This window comes from Sander lucioperca, chromosome 20, assembly GCF_008315115.2.
Source record: "Sander lucioperca isolate FBNREF2018 chromosome 20, SLUC_FBN_1.2, whole genome shotgun sequence".
Lineage (NCBI taxonomy): Eukaryota > Metazoa > Chordata > Actinopteri > Perciformes > Percidae > Sander > Sander lucioperca.
Window position 1 is genome coordinate 25,886,699 of NC_050192.1, and position 22,254 is coordinate 25,908,952.

Consider the following 22,254-nt stretch of genomic DNA (forward strand, 5'->3'; position numbering starts at 1 on the left):
CGACTACCCCTTCTGCTGCGGAACTGCAACAAGCCAGAAAAGTAATGTTGGAAAGCATTCCTCCAACATGTTTATTTTAATAGCTGAATAATATAGCTGTAAACGTAATAAATCAAGAACAGCAGCCCTTTTTACTGCTTTGAAATAATTTTGTGCACATAAAATAGTGCGTGAATTACACTGATGTTGTGATAAGCTATGGTCTGAGAGTAGATGTTATCACAGAGTCACTATTTCTAAGATCAACAATCCACAAACCCTTTGTCAGGTTTGTATTGGGGTTTGCCATTGATGACATGCCATTACAAAAGACAACCCTTCTGTTATGAATGGACATCAACACACAGATATAAACGAAGTAAGAGTAAAACGCTCTTAATTTCAATCATAGACTGTATATATTAACTGATTAAATTAAATTACTAATATATACAGTCTATGATTTCAATCAACGATTAAAAAAAAAAAAAAACTGGAGTGGGATGGGGTGCTGTTATCGCGGGACCGAAGGCGCGATTCTCGCGGAAGGTTTGTTCAGCAGTCAGAGCGGCAGAGAGAGAAGGCTGGCAGTACCGCTCTGCTAAACCTCTCAGTTCAGTCAAGCATGTCGGTTTTCTGCATGCAGGGATATCTACTCTACCCAGATACAATGATTATACTGACCGGCAGATAGAAGCGTTTTGTTGAAGCCGAGGAAATGTCTCGTTGGATTTGTTGCCCGCTTCTGCTGCTGCTGCTGCTGCCCCTGGGTTGTGAAGTCCAAGCTCAAGTAGAAAGTGAGTAAACGTTGCACAGCATCAACAGTTTGATGCACTTTCAGTTTTAGCAACGTTATTTATCTTTACCAACCTTTATAAGCCGATAATTATAGGGTAAATATATTGGCTAACGTAGAATGGGTATCGTTAAGTTAGGTTAAAGGCCGCTTTGTGATTCCTTGAGACTGCGTAGCTAAATCACTAAGCTAAATCGTCTACTCGGCTGAACTTGTTATTGTAGGGTAGCTTCAGCTAACGTTAGCTAGCAGTTTAATGTCATATTTTCTCACAAACACACTCTGGGTCATTTAGTTAAGTTTAACTAGTCAAACTCCCCGCCCCCCATACCTCATATAGTGAATTTAATTCAGTCATATATGGGGTTACACATGTTTTAACAGGATATTTAAAATATTAGTGTAAGCTGTTGTCATCTCAGAGCAATTCTTAATCGAAAATGTTTATAATATTCCTGTGATATTCATATTGGGATGTTAATAGAATATCATAGTTTTTAATTCATATTACGTCTTACAATAACGTTATAACAACAGTAGCAGTAGATGAGCTGTTTACAGATTATGTGCATTTTGCATATAAGAGTAAAGAATTGTGATTTATCTGGTAAAGTTAAATAGAAAAAAAAAACAAGAATATTTCAGCTAACACTGTCAAACCTTTGGGACCTTTTGAATTCAAATAAATGGTGGCCGTGGTAAGAAAAATGGAGTAGTGAAACCAAGTGGAGTCTGAGTATTTACTCTGATAGGTAAATAAACACTTTGTTAGGTATCAGAATACCAGCAGCAGCAAGTTGAGATGATATAACAAGCAGACTTGATGCTCTACCATCTCTGTGCTGTAGTTTGACAAGATGTGGAAAAATCACATATTACAGCTTTAGGGCTTCAAGTGGTTTATGTCAGTATTAAGTTATTTAGAATTTGATCAAGTATTCAGTGTTTTTCCCCTCCTAATTTTCATAATGTCAGGGTGGAGAAGCCTCTGATATAGAATGTGTCTCCCTTCGTGGGACACAACTCTCCACTGCAACTAAAGAAATACTTTTAGTGCTAGTAGCTCTTAAAGGAACCAAATGCAGCAATTCAAGAAGTTTAAAGAATAAGTGAAATGTGCAAAGTTATAAGATCTGAATAGATCTAGATTTTTCAGTGTGTTTTTCTGTAGTCCACATCATACAGTAGGTGGATATCTCTTATTTAATATTTTTTTATCTACAGGACAGTATATAGATTTTTTTTTTACCAAAAATAAACTCATATATATTAATTTATCCTGGATTATGGTTCCTGGATTAAGGTTTCTGCCTAACACAAGCCAGAGGCTCACATTTCCCCTCTTGTTCACGTGTCCAAAAAATGTTTTGTCATGTCATGTTGGTAAGGCAGCACGTGTAACCTGCAACAAATCTAGACAGCTTTAGTTTTCATACTTGACATTCCTCCTCTTTGTATGAGACATATCAGCAAACATACAAATACAACAAGGCCATACATATGATAGCACTAACTATTATATTACGGAATTATACGTAGGTTTGTGTATAAGTCTTCAAACAAATACTCAAATACAGTACAAGTAACGTGTAAATCGGCTAGAAGTCGGCTGGTAACACACAGTGGCAAATGTAAAAAAAAAAAAAAAAATCGTTTCCGGCTATTTCAAATAGGCCATAGTTCACGTCATGACAGTGCTGTGCACTTTACAAACTTTGAGGCCCACTGAAATCAAGCGTGATCTGTGAAAGAGATAAACAGTGAGGAAAGTTCCGTGTCAGGGTTTTGAGTCCTGTCTGCACGCTATTCTTCAACTCAACTCAAATTACTAAAATGATCGCGTGGGCAAGTATCTTCCAGACTTCCGTTAAAGTTGCTATGGTGACAGTGATGTTTCAGAATGACACTGTCAGTTTAATAGCAATCGCAAAACCACCTGCCATGGGTTTTTTTAAATTTAATTTATTGGTCAAACTTATTGGTGCGTCACCAATCACATGAGTGGACCGTTGCTGTTGCAGCATGGTCATTTAAAGTGGTCAAGTGTCAGTGCTTTTCTGCACATTCCACTTAGATGGACAGTTAGTGGTTACTTAAGAGTTAATACAGCCAAAGTTGGTTAATTATTACTGCTTTATTTGAATAGGGAAAAAACAGCATTGACGCAGGCAAGTGATCAGAGGATGTTATGCTTTACTAAAAGTGGCCAGTCCAAAGGTTTCAGATAAACAGTTGAAGATCATGTTTATTAATCCCAAAGGACTGACAAATAAAAAATCAAATTATTTTACTGAATGTTACACTTGTATTATATTTTTTGCATGCATATTTTAAGGTGTTTTGGATTTCTAAGCCAACAAGAAACATCTTAAACTAGAAGAGGAGAGCGCAGACCTCCGCCAAAGCATGACCTTTCTCACAATGTTAATACAGGGTAAATTTTTTTTCCAGTCGGGAACACACGATTATTCCGACACCACATGAATGCAGTAGGGCTGTGCTCGATTAAAGAAATTCTTAGTCGACTAACACTCATTCAATTGTATGGACTAATCGATTAGTTGATTTAATCGACAGATCTGTAAATCTGAGTTTCTCTGCAAAGAGTCATGCAAAAGCACCACTTTAAGTCTTGTGTTTACCAGAGATGTGCTCGTACGTTTCTTGGAAATAAGTCATTCAGCATGAAAAAAAGCATACAACATGACTAATCGACTAAAGAAATCTTAGTTGACTAAGACCAAAACGACCGATTAGTCGACTAAGAGGGAGCAGCCCTAGAATGCAGCACAAACATCAATAAAAAAACAGTGTATCAGCCCTGTGATTCTGATCCGCTCTGACATTTAATGGGTTCTTTCTTGGCCCATGCTACACCCTTCCATCAAGTTTCATGGAAATCAGTGCTGGTCATTTTTTCATTAATGAACAGCTGGCATGTTCCTTAAAGTGCTCATATTATGCTTTTTGGCTTTTTCCCCTTCCTTTATTGTGTTATATATCTTTTTTGTGCATGTAATAGGTTTACAAAGTGGAAAAGCCCAAAGTCCACCCCAAAGGGAGTTACCATCTCCAACAGAAAACACTGTTCACAAACTGCTCCAAACAGCTCTACTGTAGTCCAGCCTTTACTTCAGAGACAAACGTACGTCACTTTGTAACACGTTATAATGCTCGCCTAGCTGCTAGCGTGGCACGTCCTTACTCTGCTTCTGACTAGCTAGCAGTACTAACTGCGCATGTGCGACTCCCAACAAAGATGGAACAGAAGTGAGACGTCTCACTCTGTAGCTAAAACAGAGAGCTCAACACACAGGGTGAAAAGAGGAGCTGCAGCAATGTGCAGTACAACAAAATATGGTGTTTTCTGAAAATTAAACCACATAAACCTCTTCTGGTTCAACCTCTAAATACAATTATGAACCTGAAAATGAGCATAATATGAGCACTTTAAAGGCCAGTCGCTTTACAATAGGTAAAATAGTAAAGGTAAAATAATTGTAGCCCACTGCAATCCTGAAATAAAAGAAGAAGTCTACACTGCGTTGTTAGAGTTCTCCCAAGATGTTATGGTGACAGCATGCTTCAGTATTTCAATATAGTACCTCTTCATTACTCAACACAGTGTACTTCTTCATTCAGTCTTTTCTGTAAGAACCCTCCTTGATAGTTAAAGCTGCTCTCTGCGATATCAGCGGATTTGCAGTTTACTGCGTGTTGCCTGGCCTCCGTCACAGTCCGTCGTCCTTCTTCTCCACCGTAACTTGTACTGACCGAAACAGGAAAACAATCTTAATGTCTAGGGCTGGGTTCAAATAATCGATTCTCCAATTAAAATTGATCTTTGTTTGTTATAGATTAATAAAATCCTTATAGATCTAGATAAATAGATCTTTTAATACATGCTTTTTCACCGTGGATGTGTCTGTCATGTTAGACCTGTGAAGTAAAAAGTACTTTAAACAAACTTTTTGCGGGGTCATTTCCTAATGTAAACATTAACCTGGTGCATTATAAAAAATATTTGAGGGTTGCTTCTTACTTGTTTTTTTTTTTTTTAAGATTATTTTTTGGGGGGGCATTTAAGGCCTTTATTTTTATAGGACAGCTGAAGACATGAAAGGGGAGAGAGAGAGGGGGGAATGACATGCAGCAGCAAAGGGCCGCAGGTTGGAGTCGAACCCGTGGCCGCTGCGTGGAGGAGTAAACCTCTATATATGGGCGCGCACGCTCTACCAGGTGAGCTGCCCAGGCGCCTAGGATCTTTTTTTATATCCAACCAAAATTGGTATTGTTACTGAAATTTCAATTCAACGTAATTGATATCGAATTAATTTGGAAGGACTCATGAGAGATTGATTGTTGGCACAAAAATGTATGAACTTACTTGTTTGTAATATTTGTGATTTAAAGAATTCCAACCATTATACAGAGCATACATAGTACTGTTATGCTCCCGGAGCCTCAGGGTATATGGGGACACTGTAGCAGAGCGGTTTATAGGCAGCACACCACAATTAATCTACACCAGTAAAATCATGTGTGATTAATCAGACTTTCCCCTGTCTGTCCCAGACCGGGTGGTTTTCCTGCCGGGAGCGTTCCAGAACGTGAGCGTCTCCCAGAATGAGACGGTGCAGGCCGTGGTGTCCCGGATCCTCCCGGAGGTCGCTTTCATCACTCTGCAGTTCCACACGCAGCACCGCAACGCCACGCTCTCCTACACCCGGGTGAGAAAGTGCCGACATGTACACTTTTCAGACAACTGACAGACACATCTCTCCCCCAGTTATCTCGACAGGACACGTAGACTCAACTGCAAAGATTCACCGATTCAACGATTAGTCGTCAACTATTTAATTAACCGGCAACTAATTTCAGGGTTTTTCCCTGCCTTTAAAAGGCAGGGCGCCCGGATAGCTCAGTTGGTAGAGCGGGCGGCCATATATAGAGGTTTACTCCTCGACGCAGCGGGCCCAGGTTCGACTCCGACCTGCGGCCCTTTGCTGCATGTCATTCTCTCTCTCTCGCTCCCCTTTCATTTCTTCACCTGTCCTGTCAATAAAAAAAAAAGGCTTGGGCACAGCACCCAGGCTGTTTTAGGCACCCCCTAAGCCAAATGAATGTAACTAAATGACTTTTCTCAGATCTAATGGTTGTAGTTGGTCCCCAGTGAACTTCTTTAGCAAGTTATGTCTTGAACCTTTATGCGCTTTAACGTTTTAGACACAGATATGGTAATAATAGCGGTCCAAAATGATGTGAAATTGCACATTTTTTATTGAAAAACAAACATTTTCTTGAAGGAGGAGTCCTAAAAATATGCAAGTGGCTGGTAGTTTTGCTTCACTCACCAGCCCCATCTATTGAGTGGCTGGTAAAATTTGAACATTCACTAGCCATCTGGCTGGTGGAGGAAAAAAGTTCATTTTGAACCCTGTCTGCAAGCTGTAGAGGCAGTAAAGTCAGTTAGCAGGATGAAAGCTCAGTGATGTTGAAAGTTTAAAGATGCAAGATTTTCTGTTGAATCAGCAAATCAAATGCCCAATCGTGTTTGTTTTTCTCGAGTTTCTCTCCACGTCCTTAATCGAGTGATTCCCGGTAGCGGTTACGCAATCTGTGACATTAAAGGTCTGCTTCGTGCCGTGTGAGCAGCCAGTTAGTTCTAGCTCTGATTAATGAATGGGGCTTTGTAAACGAGGTCGTCTGACCTGCTGAGAGACGGGGCCAGTCAGCTGACATGCAGTCCGCTGGTCATGAGCGGCAGACTTCTGGCCTCGCTCCCAGAAGTCTCAGGGGGGAACGGCTCGCTTCGACTCCACGCTGCCCCGCCACATTTAGTTTAGCTTTATTTTTCCTTGGTGATGGAGGTTCTCGGTGGCAGAAAAGGTCTCAGTCAAAGGTTGACGCAAATGAACGGCATCCAAAACGAGAAAAAGAGGGAGTGTGCTATTTCAAACACGAACAGACAGGGTTAAATGTAGAGTAAAATTGCACACTACACACTTCCTTTTATATTGTTATCTATTTTTCACTCATTTCCTTTTCACTCACATTTGTTTTATCAGCCAGTGTGGTTATTGCTGTCCATTTCTTCTTTAGTTAATCTGTACCAGAGGAGAAATTATATTAAGTCATATTAAGCTGTTAATCCTTTACACACTTGCGATTATATAATGGTTTGAAGTTGCTCTACGTCCGTGGCGTATTAGATCAGTTTGTTGAAAACCACATCGAATGGAGTATCTCTACCCAGTCCAGCACTGTCTGACAGCAACAATAGAGAGAGTGTGGTACAATGGCGGGGGGGGGGATTGTATGAGTTGGACTGAGAGTCACACTATGGGGGCACAGTGCTAAGATGCCGCCAGGCTTGTCACACGACACTTATTCAGCATTTGCTCACTGAAAAAACATGTGGCTAATTATATACGGTTTGTTCCCTGAAAATGATATCCTGCCTGTGGCTGCACCACATGAGGAAATTATGCGCTATGCGATAACGTTTTATCGTGATAATGATATTACTTGCCATAAATACAGATATTAAAGAGTACTCAGTTCTGCATTTCTGCTGCTTTTAGTATTCTGCTAAAATACAACAAATTGCTTGTTGGGCTAGGGTTAGGGGTTTTCAAAGGAAATCCTTTCCAACATTCTTTTATTGAACACATTGGATATTGAACTGAATAAAAAAGGCACCACTAAAAAAAATTTTTGACTGATATTTCCTTATAACTATCTCTGTCTTTGTGAGTGACTTTGGCGATATGTCGCAGCCGTACGCGAAATGTTTATTTCGCCAGTTAATAAAAATAAATAAAATCAATATATTGTGCAGTCCTAATCTTGCCCTCTGTCTGTAACAGACTTTGATGCTGATCCTAAGTGCAATTTCTTAACAATCCAATGTAACAGTTGTTCCATGGTACACACCATTTAACTACGATGTCCTGGTTAGATCATAGCGCCCCCCCCCCCCCCATCTATCAAACCTTTCCTGTCTGTGTAATGTCTTGACAGAAAGCCATGGGATGTGTAGCACCAAAGTAAAAACAAAATCGACCTTCTTTAGGGTGTGTTGATCTAGTGGTGACAAAGGTTATACGTGATAAAAAGGTTGAATTACGGCTGCTAGGACTGTAGAAAAACAATCATAATCACGATTATTTTGGTCAATATTGAAATCACAATTATTTAACACGATTGCTTTTCCATTTGGTTAGCAGTAGTTCAGTTCAGGATGTGGTGGACTGTGACTCATTCAACTGTCAAGAAGACACATTTGGTTGAATTGCTTAACATTATTTAAGTACGGTTTTAAATTGAACACAATCATTTTTCAAACAATTACATTTTCTGTTGTAAGTCTCTTTAGTCAATTTAATGCCACATTGCAGTTCTTTAAAACAGTTATAATCCTCGGCGAGTCATGTGTTAATAACACAGTCATCCATGAAGCAAAGAACCGTGTTGGGATGTTTTCAGAAGAGAAAACATTTCAAGTTATCGCAGGCTGGCAGAAGATCTCTCTGTCTCGCCATTTTTGTCTAGACTGAAATATCTCGACCACTTTTGTCTCGATTGTGATACAGTTTTGTACAGATATTTATTGTCCCCAGGGTGATCCCCTGACTTCTTCTCTAGAGCCACCACGAGCTTGACATTTGCGGTTTTGAGTGAAATGACATGGCAACTATTGGATGGATTGCCATGAGATTCATGTTCCCCCTCAGGATGAATTGTAACATCTTTGGTGATCCCTAAATCTTTCCTTAAGCCCCATCATCAGGTCAGACTTTGGTTGGTTTCTGACCAAATACATGCAAGAGCAGTAGTGTAGTCTAATGTGTATGTATATATATATATATATATATATATATATATATATATATATATATAAAAACTGTCACTTTCACTGTTTTTTAGTGGTGCCTTTTATGTTTAATTCAATCTTCAATTTGTTCAATAGAAAGATTTTTTTTTAAATTCAACAAGCAATTTGTTGTATTTCAGCAGAATACTTAAAGCAGCAGAACTGAGTAAACATTCATATCTGTTTATTTATCGCAAGTAATATTGCTATCGCAATATTCAACACCGTTATCGGATATTTTCCTCACATCGTGCAGCCCTAGCACTTACATGTGACTCTTTTCAGTTTGGCTTATTTGAAGCTAATGTGCTCACACTTGATTCTTGCTGTCGAGAGTTTGTACCTTCATGGTTGAATGCACTTAATGGTTCATGATTGTAATCGTACTGTTTATTTCCTTTTTGTATATTCCGCTGACAAGCTGCTATTTGTGTTTGGTGCAGATGCCAGGCCGGGGTCTCTCCATGACTGCAGTGGACTCGGGGCTCCTGTCGACTCTGCAGCCGGGCCAAGCCTTCCTCTCCTTGTTTCTGTCTTCTCCTGATGCGGACACCGTGGCAGGCACCGGGGTCATCCTCCCATACTCCAGCACCGGTAATTCTTCTTCTTCTTCTTCTTCGTAAACACTCCTCTGGGCGATCGTGTTTTGGGCTTCATTTCTGATTCGTGCCACTCAATTTTGAGTCTTGCACGAGGAGCCCGAAACAAGGAAGTTGCAGCTAGAGTTCATGGAAACTGTTTCTGCACGGTAACTCTCTCCACAGGCTAAAAAAAGAAAAGAAATGATCTCGGTTTATTGTGAATTTTTGATTTTGACTTCTTGTACGTTTGTGCAGACCATGAGCTAGCACCGGCATTGATTGCACGTGATGCTCACGTGCCTTTGTAGTGTGTTGAGACATTCAAGTCAATTTGTTGACAAAAATGTTGAAAAAATAAAAATTATGAGCAATAATAAAAGCAAAATAAACTAACGAGATCATCAGCAACATACAGTATAAGCAGCAATTAAGCAACTCAAATAATATTGTTTAATAGGGTTGAGAACTTTTCTAGTCTTACCCCCTCTTAATTTAATTATTCCTAATAGAAATTCAATTTGCATCCATCAGTGTGCAACTCAGTTGGCTTGAACAAATACAACTCTTTTAGACAAAAAACCATTAAAGAGTCCACAAACAAGAAATAACCACACAAGAAATCACTGATCCAGCTCATGGCCATTCAATATTTTGTTTCTGAAACAGGTTCTCCTGACGTGGCAGGGTGCCACTAAACCCTCAAGGGAGTGGGTTTTTGTCTAAACATGCCCGATGAAGCAGCTATCGTTGAATTTGTTTCTCTTTTAGATCCGGTCCCTGGAGCTTGCAACATGGAGTTCAACCTGGACATTGACCCAAACGTCTACATCCACTACAACCTCTATGAGACCACGATCCGTTTTGCACCAGCGAATCTAGGATACGAGAGGTAACACGCTAGACTGATTGGCATCGCCTTCTCAACTTCCTGTTCAGCCTGTTTAACCACAGGCAGATGCAACTCGCTGCTCAAATCACATATCACATATGCTTTGAAATGATCTTGTGCTCTCTCTCCGTCACACACTCACACACACACACACACACACACACCCTCCTCCTCCGCTGTGGCTGATACGCAGTACTCGCTTCATTTTCTCAAGAATGTCTGTTACGTGTCACAAAGCCGTCTTGGTGCAGATAAACAGAGGTCTCCTTCACTTGTTGAGTCGTTTCCTGTTGTGTCATTACCTGCTGGGCTGTAGCAGCACAGACTCCACTGTTTTTTTTAAAACTCAAGTCAGGCTTTGTTTCTCTGAGTGTGTTCATGCTTTTGAGGAAGAGAATCCTTCTGCTTTCAGTTCTTTATCACTGTTGGCTGTCGTGGTTTGGAGAGGAATATCTCAAAGGGTTGTGTCATCGTGGGGACTAAAAATGTGGCAAATTTAGTTTTCACCCCATTACCAACATTGGTTTGGACAAATACTTAGTGGCTTTGTTGACTGTCTTATGACGCCATTCAGTTCACTTCAGTTAAAAGTCGACTTGTTTAACATGTCTGACTTGGTGTAATTTGTTATTATGTCATAATTATCTATGACCACACTTTCTAATATCCGCAGCATTCTCAAAAAGCTTTTTGAGAATGCATTTAGTTTTTGAGTGTACTTTATAAGTTTGTTAAATATCAGTTGGTAACGCATTCCAAACCTGCTTAGGATTAGTTTGTAGTATAGAATGGGGACACAACCAAGTCTACTATGCAGATAAGTGCAGTGTAAAGGCACAGTCTTGTGATTCAAAAGTCAGGATTGAGTCTGCCACCATGTTGTGCGGTGACACAGAAGTATTCCAGGGTTCTGTCTCAGTTCAGCTTCTACCCCCTACAGCAGACGAGTGTATGAAATCAGTGTTCTCATTACACCTCTTCAGTCACAGCAAAATATGCGGCTGTTAGCATTCACACACACTCCGATTCACAATTGCAGTTCACACAGTGTGCCAGTAAACCACAGGATTACAAAGAATGATATATACAGGTACAAAATGATTTGAGTTTCAGTTTTAGTGTTCTCACACTCTCCCACTCACCCACTCACTCTCTCTCTCTCTGCCTCTATTCAGTGTGTCGGTAAGGGCTGCTCGATTATGGAAAAAGTCATGATCACAATTATTTTTGATCAATGCTGGAATCACGATTATTTAACACAATTACTCATTGACTTTTGGAAAGATGTTGCAATTCTTAAACTTAAAAAAACACTGATAGAGTTAAACAAACCAAACAGTGAAAACATCTTTGACTGGGAAATTTCCCTTAATACTTTTCCTGTTGAACTTTTTGAATTCCTCTTCAGAACACAAGACAAAATATGAGTTTACTTGCAAAATGTAAAGTGCGAAATAATCTTCTTTCTTGATTATATTGTTTTTGTGAGCGTTAGGAGCCAGATTCGAAATCGGGACTCAAATGTGATAAATTGCACAGCCCTAGTGTCGGTTAAATTGCATTTAAACATAAATATGTCCATGCATTATAGAGCCAGGACTATTGTTGTTATCTCACTAAGTTTTCAAAACATTTTTGAGCAAGGCACTATTAATGTGTACTCAGTTCTGCTGCTTTCAGTATTCTGCTAAAATGCAACGAAATTAAAACAAATGAAAGGAAATCCGTTCCAACAATTCTTTTATTGAACAAATTGGAGCCTTTCACTCATTGTCAATCACAGTAGAGGAGAGCCTCAGACAAAAAGCTACATAATAAGTTATTATTATAACTGAAGCCAACTTCACAGATAGGCAGTCTGATGTTTCCTGACTGTCCTTGCTCTCCATCAGGGGAGAACCTCCGCTGGCCTGCGACGAATCGACAGAAAGCACCACGCGCTGGCGGCTGCAGTATGACATCTACCAGTACTTCCTGCCGGAGAACGACCTATCAGAGCGCAGCCTGTTCATTGGCATTCAGGCCGTGGCTGACATCCAGGGCATGGTGGAGAACGGCAAACGGGTAGGGCAGCGAGAAAATGATTATTTACCTGCCGATTTTTTTTAAAGTTCTTAAGTTTCATATTTTAGCTGCTATATATGAAGCTTTAAAGGTCCCATGTTGTTAAAAAGTGAGATTTTGATGTCTTTTTTTATTATAAAGCAGGCCAAGGTGCTATATAAATATTGTAAATACAGTATCAAAACGCTCAATGCACACAGCCCGTATTTAGAAACTGTGCCTTTTAAACGAGCCATTAGGACTTCTGTACTGTTATGATGTCACAACTAATACTATATATACTGTATGTAGAAAGTGCCGCAACATTGCTGTTACAGTCATTCCCCGGCTGCAATGACAGTGCAGAGGCTCTGAGGGCAGATGCGAAAAACCCAGAAAAGCTGACCAATCGGAGCAGACTGGGCTTTTTCAAGAGGGGAGGGGGGCTTAAAGAGACACGCGCTAAAACGGAGCGTTTCAGACAGAGGGTGAACTCTGGTGTATATATAGATATACAGTATGAGAAAAATGAGTTTTTTGAACATTAAAGCATGTTCTAGTAGAAACCCCAAATACAAATATGAACCTGAAAATGAGCATGATATGGAACTTTTAATAAGAACATGATTAACGATGGCTATTGACGAATATCAGAAGTACAACAGCTGAGGCGCTGCTTGTCTTCATTTCCCCCCTCGTCTCGCTGCAGGTCTTGACGCTGTTATCATCAGATACGAGCATGGCCGTGTTCAACTCCATCCCCGGTCAGGGCGTCATCTTCTCAGTGGTGGTCAGAGACCCGCTGCTGAACACCTCGGCCTCCTACGTCCCCGCCCACACCTACGCCTGCAGCTTCGCCTCCACCCTGGACGGCTGTCAAACACTCGGTGAGCTCCAGCGTGGTTCACATACTGAACGTGTCGCTCTCCGGTAGGGCTGCACGATATGAGGAAACCGTGCGATAACGTTGTTGAATATCACGATAACGATATTACTTGTGATAAACAGATATTAAAGTGTACTCAGTTCTGCTGCTTTCAGTATTCTGTGGAAATGCAACAAACTGCTTGTTGAATCACGCATGAAACAAAATGTTTTTTGTTTTTTTTAATTCGGCTTTGTGAAAACCTTGACATGAGGTCAATTTATTGATAAAACCCATTTTTCAATGGAACAATCTTGTGATACAATTGCAAACTGCATCTAACAAGTTTATTTTCAGTATTTATAAATCATGGGATCCTCAATCTAAATAATGGAATGCAAATACAATCTGAAATCCCTGTTCAGTCTAATCTCTTCATATGATATTATCCACAAAGTTAAAGGTGCTCTAAGCGATGTTGAGTGACGTCACTTCTTGTTGAAAAGTATTTTCAAACAAAACGAGGCTAGCTCGCCCCTCCCTCCTCCTCATCCCGTCCCCTCCCCCTCCCTTCCGTGCTTCCTGCGTCATGAACGCGCATTGTGGAAGTAGCCTACGTGCTAACGCTGCTGCGTTGATGACTCAATCAAACCCTTCTTGTCGGTTATTGGCTGGAACACTGTTTGTTATGTTTGGTGGTGCAGGTTGGCCCAGTTTGTTGTTGTTGCCATTTGTGGAGCCTGGGCTGTCTACAGAGACCGTGTTTTTTTACAGTGTGTTCAGGGGACAGGCAGCTAGCGGATAGTGAGGAGATGTTTGCTGTATGTGACAAAAAATGTCGTAGCCTAAAAAACGCGTGACATCGCTTAGAGCACCTTTAAAGAAAAGCAACAAAGGTAGGATGTAGGCAGCAAGGGGCTCCAGGTGAAATACAAAATGTCTTATTCCCTCAGAAGTAGCAGGAGGCTTAGGCACAGGCAAGGAACACATTTAATGATTTTACATTGTTATTATTTCATTTTCAGGAAAGATATCTACCAAGTTTTTCTTCACCGTCGCTGGCTTGGCTGGCCTGTTTGTCTGCTTCTTCGGGCATCGATTCTTCAAATGTGGTGAGTAGTTTGACATTGCTTTATGTGACTTTAGTATTGTGTTATCATATTGTATATTATAGTTTTATTAAAATTCCATTACAGGGCATTCATATTCCAGGGGACATCTTAGTGAGTTCAGTAAACAGAGACAGAGGTCCCCTCATTATACTAAACCAGAGTTAATTAATAATTCATTCAGATCTTGGTGATTTTAGCCGTACTTTATTTGTGGTGTAGTAAAACATGGAGGCGGATGTGGAATCTATAAATGAAGGTTCCAGCCAGTTCATTAGCCTGTGTATGTGATTCATTAGGAAGTCCAAGAATCAAGCACTTTCTCTTAAAGTCTGAGAAAACCAAGTTTCTCTACAACAGGACTGTTTCTACTCAAAACTGAAAGAGTTTGTCTCTCCTTGTCTCGCATAGCCAGACCTATCTCCACAGCAAAACGCTCCGGCTTGTTTGTATTCCTCTAAACCAATCACAACCGTCCTGCGCGGCGCCAAGCCCCCATAGCGGAGATAGCGAGGTGGGAGGGCCGGGTGTCATGCTTTATCCAACCAATGTACATCTGTTGAGCCAGATTGTGTTTCTCCTGAACTAATTACTATAGTTAGGTATTATTGCAGTTGCTGTGCATCTCTGTCTGAGGTTTCTGCCTGTTGAAAGGACGTTTCTCCTCGCCGCTGTCGCACCAAATGCTTGCTCTGTGGGGGGAATTATTGAGTCTTTGTAAATTGGAGTGTGGTCTAGACCTACGCTATCCTTAATGTGTCCAGAGATCAGTGTTGTAGTCGAGACCACCTAAACCGAGACCAAGTCATCACCAAGACCAGAGTATATCGAGACCGAGACAAGACCGAGACTTTGAGGGGTTGAGACCGAGTCAAGACTTGAGACTTTCAGGGGTTGAGACAGAGACGAGACTGAGACTTTGAGGGGTTGAGACCGAGACGACACCGAGACATTCAGGGGTTGAGACCTAGACAAGACCGAGACTTTGAGGGGTTGAGACCGAGACAAGACCGAGACTTTGAGGGGTTGAGACCGAGACAAGACCGAGACTTTGAGGGGTTGAGACCGAGACAAGACCGAGACTTTGAGGGGTTGAGACCGAGACTTTGAGGGGTTGAGACCGAGACTTTGAGGGGTTGAGACCGAGACAAGACCGAGACTTTGAGGGGTTGAGACCGAGACTTTGAGGGGTTGAGACCGAGACAAGACCGAGACTTTGAGGGGTTGTAGTTTGAAACTTTTACAGCCATTTTAATAAAAAGAAGGGTTTTATTCGGGCTCGAGTCTATACATGCAGTTAATGGATACAGGCACGCAGAACTCAAGGCTCGGTTGGCAACGATTAGCTCTGATTAGCGGTTAGCTCCGGTTAGCGGTTAGCTCCGTTATAAAGATATGGAGTGGAGGAGCTGCCACTGAGAGGGGTAACAATCAGATTGATTAATGACGTTCGAGGAGCTTTCACAGCAGCGTGGCCACACCAGCAACTAGCTAACGTAACGATAGCCTCTCTGAACAAGTGCACACGGCAGCACGCAACTTCACGAGGGGGAGGGGCTGGAGGCAGCTCCTCTCTGTGCACTGTAAAAAAATACACTGGTGTGTGTGTGTGTGTGTGTGTGTGTATATATATAGATATATACTATATACTATATTTTTACTTATTTAACTGTCTAGTGTGTAATTGTGTGTTCATACTATAAATTATTATATTATTCTTTGTTGAATATAGAAGACAAAGAGCTTAAAAAAATAATCGAATATCAAATCGCAATCGCAATATTTGGGGGAAAAAATCGCAATTAGATTATTTTCAAAAATCGTTCAGCCCTACTTTGAGGGGTTGAGACCGAGACAAGACCGAGACTTTGAGGGGTTGAAACCTAGACAAGACCAAGACTTTGAGGGGTTGAGACACAGTACAGTAATGATGTTAACACATAAATCAGACAATGCACAGGCAACGTAGTGATATCTCTGCAGCTGTGGTCTTGACCAGTCTTGAAATAAAATTCAGAGTTCTCTTCATGCAAATTGAATTTGGCTTTTTCCAGCCACAGTTCACTATAGGGTCAGCAGAATCCATCAGTGGTTAGTCGGTCGTCATGTTTGCAAGTCTTAAACTTCCTCATAGGGACGTAGAAAACGACTCAAACGGAAGCTGAGCTCTGGTGTGGTGCTGCCACAGTACAGCAAAGAGGTGGGGATACTTTTACTTAATCCCATGAAGTTTTTTTTTTTATTTGAAAGTAAAAGTCAGCGTACTGGGTGCGGTGGTGCCAGCCTGCCTCTCATGCATGTGATGCAGCAATGTATTTGTTCCAAACTGAACCCGTGTTTGGGATCAGCCCCTGCTGCTGCCAGTAGATCTCATAGATCTATAAGAGACCGAGTTAGAGGGTGGGATACAGTGTGTTTTTCCAGCAGCTGGATTCTCAGGAGCATTAGTGATGTTTGTGGAGAGTGGTCAGAGACATGTGTCCCAGGCCCCCAGAAGGTGCTTTGAAGGAAATTATACATAGCGGCCAAACAGACAAAACAAACTCCCGGCCCCTCATGTGATGCCATGGGGCCCATAAAGACTTTTCCCCATAGACTTACATGGCAAAAGATATTTCTGTAAATCTGATAAAAAAAAAGTTTCAAGCGTCACCACCGCGAAATGACTATTTTCACTAATTCGATCCATTCGGTCCGATTTAACATTTAGAAAGTCTAGAAGAGCCGCAGGATTTAATCATTTAATCCCCAATCAAGTTAGCGGAGCGCTAGTCTTGCATTGCCAGTTCTGTCTCCACAGTGTTGAGGAGTACATTCTGCGATAGGGGTAGGTCTCTAGTGCTCTGTGGGCCACACAATGCGGAAGCAGTGCCGATTAGGGCTGCACGATATATTGTTTTTTTTTTAATCACCATCGCGATATGAACTTGGCGACATAAACACATCGCAGAAGGCTGCGACATATCGTGAAAAACACTCCGAGATTTTTTGTGTTAGTTGAAAGAAAATATCAGCAGAAAACTGCACTTTATAATATAACTGTCATTGTTTTTTAAGTGGTGCCTTTTTATATTCAATTCAACGTTCAATTTGTTCAGTAAAAGAATGTTGGAAATGATTACCTGTCATTTATTTTAAATTCAACAAGCAATCCGTTGTATTTTAGCAGAATACTGAAATCACAGGTAATATCGATATGGACATATTCAACAACGTTAGCGCATATTTTCCTGATATCGTGCAGCCCTAGTGCCGATCCTCCTCTGACTCATGTTGGACTCTATGATAGCTCCATGCACCACTGAGCAACTCTCATAGGAATGAACGGGGCTCAGCCTCCAACACTGTACCCAGGTCATATGTAGTTCTGGTAGCTTTATTCAAAGCATTCTGTACACCACTATATACTGCCCACTGGATGTAGCGTATAATGATGGCATGAGACTGCTTCTAAAACAGCCGAGATGGTGTAGTGCTAGTCAAATGTTTGGTAGTGTTGGTGTGCCTACCTGTTCTGCCTTAATAAGAAACCTCATTGATCGATACATGTGTAGAATGTCTGTCTCAGAAAAGAATTATACAAGCTTTAGCCCACATTGATTTTAGCTCTGTCAGGTACGCATCTAGACTGTGGAGCCATTGGCGCTCCTGTTTGTATATTACAGGTGAAGGTTGTTGACCTTTTATTAATTTATATGAACTACTGTATATTTATTGCTATACGTTTGTAAATATTGTGATTTTTAATGTACTATGGACCTTCCATTTGTGTCCTAATTAAAGTTATTATTATTATTATTATTATTATTATTATTATTATTATTATTATAGGTCTTTCCTGGGTCTATGTATGAACTACTGTGATGTGTAAAGTCTCTCTCTCACTCTCTCTTGTTTCTTCTCTGTTCCTGCAGAGTTGTTCTGCATGGGATTTAGCTTTGCAACGTTTTTCTTCTTTGTGCTGATCACAAGGACCACAGGACTGGACTATGACAGTGAGTTGTTTTTCTCCACTTTGATCATTTGCACTCCACTATGTAGGAATGAGAACATCCCAAAGTAACCGTGTGTGTGTGTGCGCGTGTGTGTGTGCGTGCGTGCGTGCGTGCGCAGTCTGTCTGGCCCTGTCGGCAGTGATCGGCGTGGTGGGCGGCGTCCTCCTGGTGATGAGCTGGTGGCGCTTCGGTTCGGTCATGGCCTGCATCGTCGTGGTTGGACTGATGCTTGGCTTCCTCATCGCCTCCACCGTCCTCTTCACTCCTCTTGGTAGGAAAAAAATAATGCTGTCTGGTCCCCAAACATGACCCCAGTCAACCATGTCTTTTTGGATGATTTCAAATATATATCGAGTAGGGCTGAATACCGAATTTGATACTTTTTAGACACCGACCGAATTGCCTCTAACGTATCGAAAAATGCCTCGTCATTTAGAGCTTTAGTGCGTAACTTTTTGATATTAATGAATGTCCGTTACATTCAAGCCATTGCCAAATGAGTTACTACAAAGCTAATTAAGACTATCGCCTCCACACAACTCTCTCTCTATTTCTCAGTATGGCTATGTTCAGAAGATTGTGGCGTCCTGCGCAGAAAGAAAGATATTTACCTCTTCTGAAGAGTCCATCATGTTTTTTTTAATCCTCCGTGTCCTCCTTGGCTACTAGCAACTGCGTGGAGGAGGGGTGGGGGTGGTGCACGATCACAGAAGGCTTGTATCATGTGGACGTACCGACAGCGTTGTTGTCATTACTTAGAATTCCTCATGGGGGAGACAGAAACTACACACTATAGCTTTAATACCAAATTTCAATACCCAAGGAGTAAATCTCATCAGCGTCAGTGAGCCAATAAGCATGCAGCATGCTTCTACCAAGATCTCAGAATGTTTGTGATTGGCTGTTACACGTCGTAGAGGCAGGCAGGAAAAACTCTACGTGGGCTCACGTAGTAGGAGCTGTGAATAAATAAAAAAGATTTGTGCCGTAATGTGTAATGTTGTCATTTCTTTTTGTTAAAATGGATTTTCTAAAAATTGGTATCGAAAAAAAGTCTTGTTCAGGAACCGGTATCAAAGTCCCAGTATTGGTATCGGTACCGGTATCGGACATTTTTTGAACGATTTACCACAGTGTGTTCCATGTGTGTTTGTGTGTGTCTTTGTTCAGGTGACCTGGATTTGTTCAGGCGTTCAAACGCGGTTTTCTGGGTGACGTTCTGCTGCATCATGTTCATTGTTCCGCTGTTCTTCGTGCGCTGGCCCAGAGAGGTAACAGACTAAACACACGGCAGCATATGTAGGATTTAAGATTGTTACTTTGGCGACATCTAGCGGTGGTATTAGGAATGACTTGTTGGAGTTGGAACAAAACAAAAGACACAAGTAAAAATAACATGAAACTGAAACAGTATTTTCACTAAAGAAATAACGTAACATGAGTGAAACCCAGTCACAACATGGTCACATATACACTACATGAAGTATTCCTTAAAAAAGCTCAAATTCACATCGTTATTTGTTTGTTTTGTGTATAACCGCTCGCTTACTGGTCCTCAGGGTTCGTTTGAATATTTTTCATTAGTAATTCGTTGTGGAAAAAGAGTTGCAGACATGAGTCGAAAACCCAAAATAAAAATAAATTTAAGATGTCTCTTTTTGCCAACAGAAAGCCCAATTTCCATTTTTTTTGTTGTGTTTCAGCAGAGATCCTTCACTGCAAACTAAATATCTAGTTCTAAATATATTAAAACAAGTAAGAAGAAAGTGTGTAGAAGTGTGTCTCATTTAACTTGTAAAAATGTAATGTAATGTTAGGGATCCATGAAGTGTCTTCTTCTTGTTCTAGACTCAGTGTGATGGTTTTTTTTTGTGTTTCTTTGTCACCAGGGCAACATCGTGACGTGCGGCATCGTCGGCGCGTACGCCGTCATTCTGGCCGTCAACGCCTACGTTTACACCAGCCTGTCCTACATCACGCTGAACATCCTCAAGCGCTTCCTCAACAACAACTTCAACGCCGCGTTCACTGACGTGCCCTTCCAAGCCATCGGTGAGTTCGCGACTCGAGTCCCAACATCTCAGCGACGCAGACCTCAAAACGTTGAATAATCTCATCTGAATCCAGGGCTGAACGGCGAGTCCTTTTCAAATCAACGTCGCCATTTGAAAGAATGCGATTTAGCTAATCGTGAAGACCGCCATTTATTTAAATGTGTGTTGTAACATTTGGGTTAACATTTGTTATTCCTCTTTTTTTATTATTATATTTACTGTGTTTTCATAAGATAAATGCTGGAATAATGTTACATATCATAGAGTGTTTACAGAAATGTCCTATTTTCGGTGGATTTTTTTTTGACATTTTGATTTTTATTCCTTTATTTGACGTGATGGTAGAAGGTGCGATATGTAGACGCTGCTGTTGAACTGACGCATAGCAGACATTTCAGTTTACGGTAAAGTACTGATATTTTTCGATTTGAATTGTTTATTATTATCATAACTTTAGCTTTTGTGATAAATGTTCTGTGTTTGACTGTTCAATGTTCCATGCTTACTAAAAGTTCATATCCATGTTCTCATCCCTGCATAAGAATATAGTGTAACAGTTTGGATGGTGTTATAATGCTCCATGACATGTTTTATCTCTCACATAGTGAATATTGAACTTCAGCTAAACTTTTGAGGAACAGAATCCTAATCACAATATCTGGCAGAAAAATTGCAATTGGAATCCCCCCCCAAATATTTCATCCCTATCTTAGTCGTATCTTTTTTGTCTCCTTTCCATCAGACTACGTCCTGATCACGGTGTGGGTGGTGCTGGGCGTCTGCGGCATCGTGCTGCAGCTGTACCGCGAGCGCTCCCGCCCGTTCTTCCCACCCAGCCCGTACCTCATGTGGCTGCAGGAACGCGAGCGCCGCAAGACCAACGTGCTGGACCCGAGCCACCACTTCCCGCCGCTGGCCAACCGCCTCCTGGCCCGAGTACGCCAGCTCACCAAGAGGATGGAGCCAGCCGGAGAACACACGCCTCTGCTCCTGTGAAGCACCGCAACACGCCGTCTCCGTCGCCGTCACCGTCGCCGTCTCCGTCTAAAAGGCCCATTCAGGGTTCAAAGTTAGCGCCATCTACCGGCCAAATGCTGGCACTCACCAGCCCCCAAAAAAACAAACAATGGCAGTCTATTGAGTGGCTGGCAAAATCTAAACATTCACTAGCCCATTTGGCTGGTAGATGGAAAACGTTAGTTTTTAGATTATAAGGGCTTTTCCCTTTATTCGATAGTGACTGGATAGTGGATAGACAGGAAAGGTGGAAGAGAAAGAGAGGGGATGACACGCAGCAAAGGGCCGCATGTTGGATTCGAACCCGGGCCGCTGCAAAGGACTCAGCCAACATGGGGCGCACGCTCTTACTGGGTGAGCTAGAGGCCCTGGGGCGGATTCCACGTACACAGGTCTGAACCACAGAGGGAAAGATCCCTGCGACCCCGTGGAGACACCTCAGTGACTCAGCACCAAGCAGGATTTAAAGCACTGACACTCTTCAGGTGGATTTGAATTTTAAAAAATGTATACGAAGACTGTGACCTTTATTTTCTTTTCTTTTTTCCTGAACGCCACTTTTATTGAACTCTAAATGACATTTTAACAAACCACTGAAACTGTTCAAGAAGAACTGAAGAATTCTCTTTTGAATGTCTCATATGTAGCCGGTGATGCGTTTATGGTGTCTGCTGCTTCTTGCACTAAAGTCCCAAACTACTACCAGTCGACAAAAGCGACGAGGCATATCACCCGCGGACAGTCGGAGTGATGCAACAACGTCGTCGTCATCTGACGTCGGCTTTTGTCGTCGCTCAGCGTCCACTCAGAACGGGACGTTGTTGTAGTTTGGCTTTAAAGGTGCTCTAAGCGATGCGACGCGTTTTTTTTAGGCTACAACATTTTTTTGTCACATACAGCAAACATCTCCTCACTATCCCCTAGCTGCCTGTCCCCTGAACACACTGTAAAAAAAAAAAAAAAGTGGTCTCTGTAGACAGCCCAGGCTCCACAAACGGCAACAACAACAACAAACTGGGACAACCTGCACCACCAAACATAACAAACAGT

General features: G+C 41.5%; 2 protein-coding genes across 2 annotated transcripts in view; one reads left to right on the top strand and one right to left on the bottom strand.

The window, feature by feature from the left end:
- Positions 1–516: 516 nt before the first annotated feature.
- Positions 517–21,285, top strand: tm7sf3 (transmembrane 7 superfamily member 3). The gene is made up of 12 exons (XM_031306462.2): positions 517–776; positions 5,351–5,505; positions 9,095–9,245; positions 10,001–10,121; positions 12,014–12,185; positions 12,874–13,051; positions 14,055–14,141; positions 18,053–18,133; positions 18,252–18,404; positions 19,304–19,404; positions 20,023–20,185; positions 20,930–21,285. Exons 1-12 carry the CDS (start codon positions 698–700, stop codon positions 21,181–21,183), a joined length of 1,695 nt encoding a protein of 564 aa, XP_031162322.1. The 5' UTR covers positions 517–697; the 3' UTR covers positions 21,184–21,285.
- Positions 10,256–22,254, bottom strand: part of gas2l3 (growth arrest-specific 2 like 3) — a 46,445-nt gene continuing 34,446 nt past the window's right edge. The window contains exon 10 of the transcript XR_004896089.1: positions 10,256–10,289. The gene's annotated coding sequence lies outside the window, so the exon portion shown is untranslated. The remainder of the gene's footprint in view (positions 10,290–22,254) is intronic.

What these genes read in the sequence shown, in the direction of transcription:
- tm7sf3 (XM_031306462.2), top strand. Translation starts at nt 698, where the DNA reads ATGTCTCGTTGGATTTGTTGCCCGCTTCTGCTGCTGCTGCTGCTGCCC. An exon ending in GGACGGCTGTCAAACACTCG is followed by an intron (nt 13,052 to 14,054) that starts GTGAGCTCCAGC and finishes TTTCATTTTCAG; the next exon opens with GAAAGATATCTACCAAGTTT. An exon ending in CGTGCCCTTCCAAGCCATCG is followed by an intron (nt 20,186 to 20,929) that starts GTGAGTTCGCGA and finishes CCTTTCCATCAG; the next exon opens with ACTACGTCCTGATCACGGTG.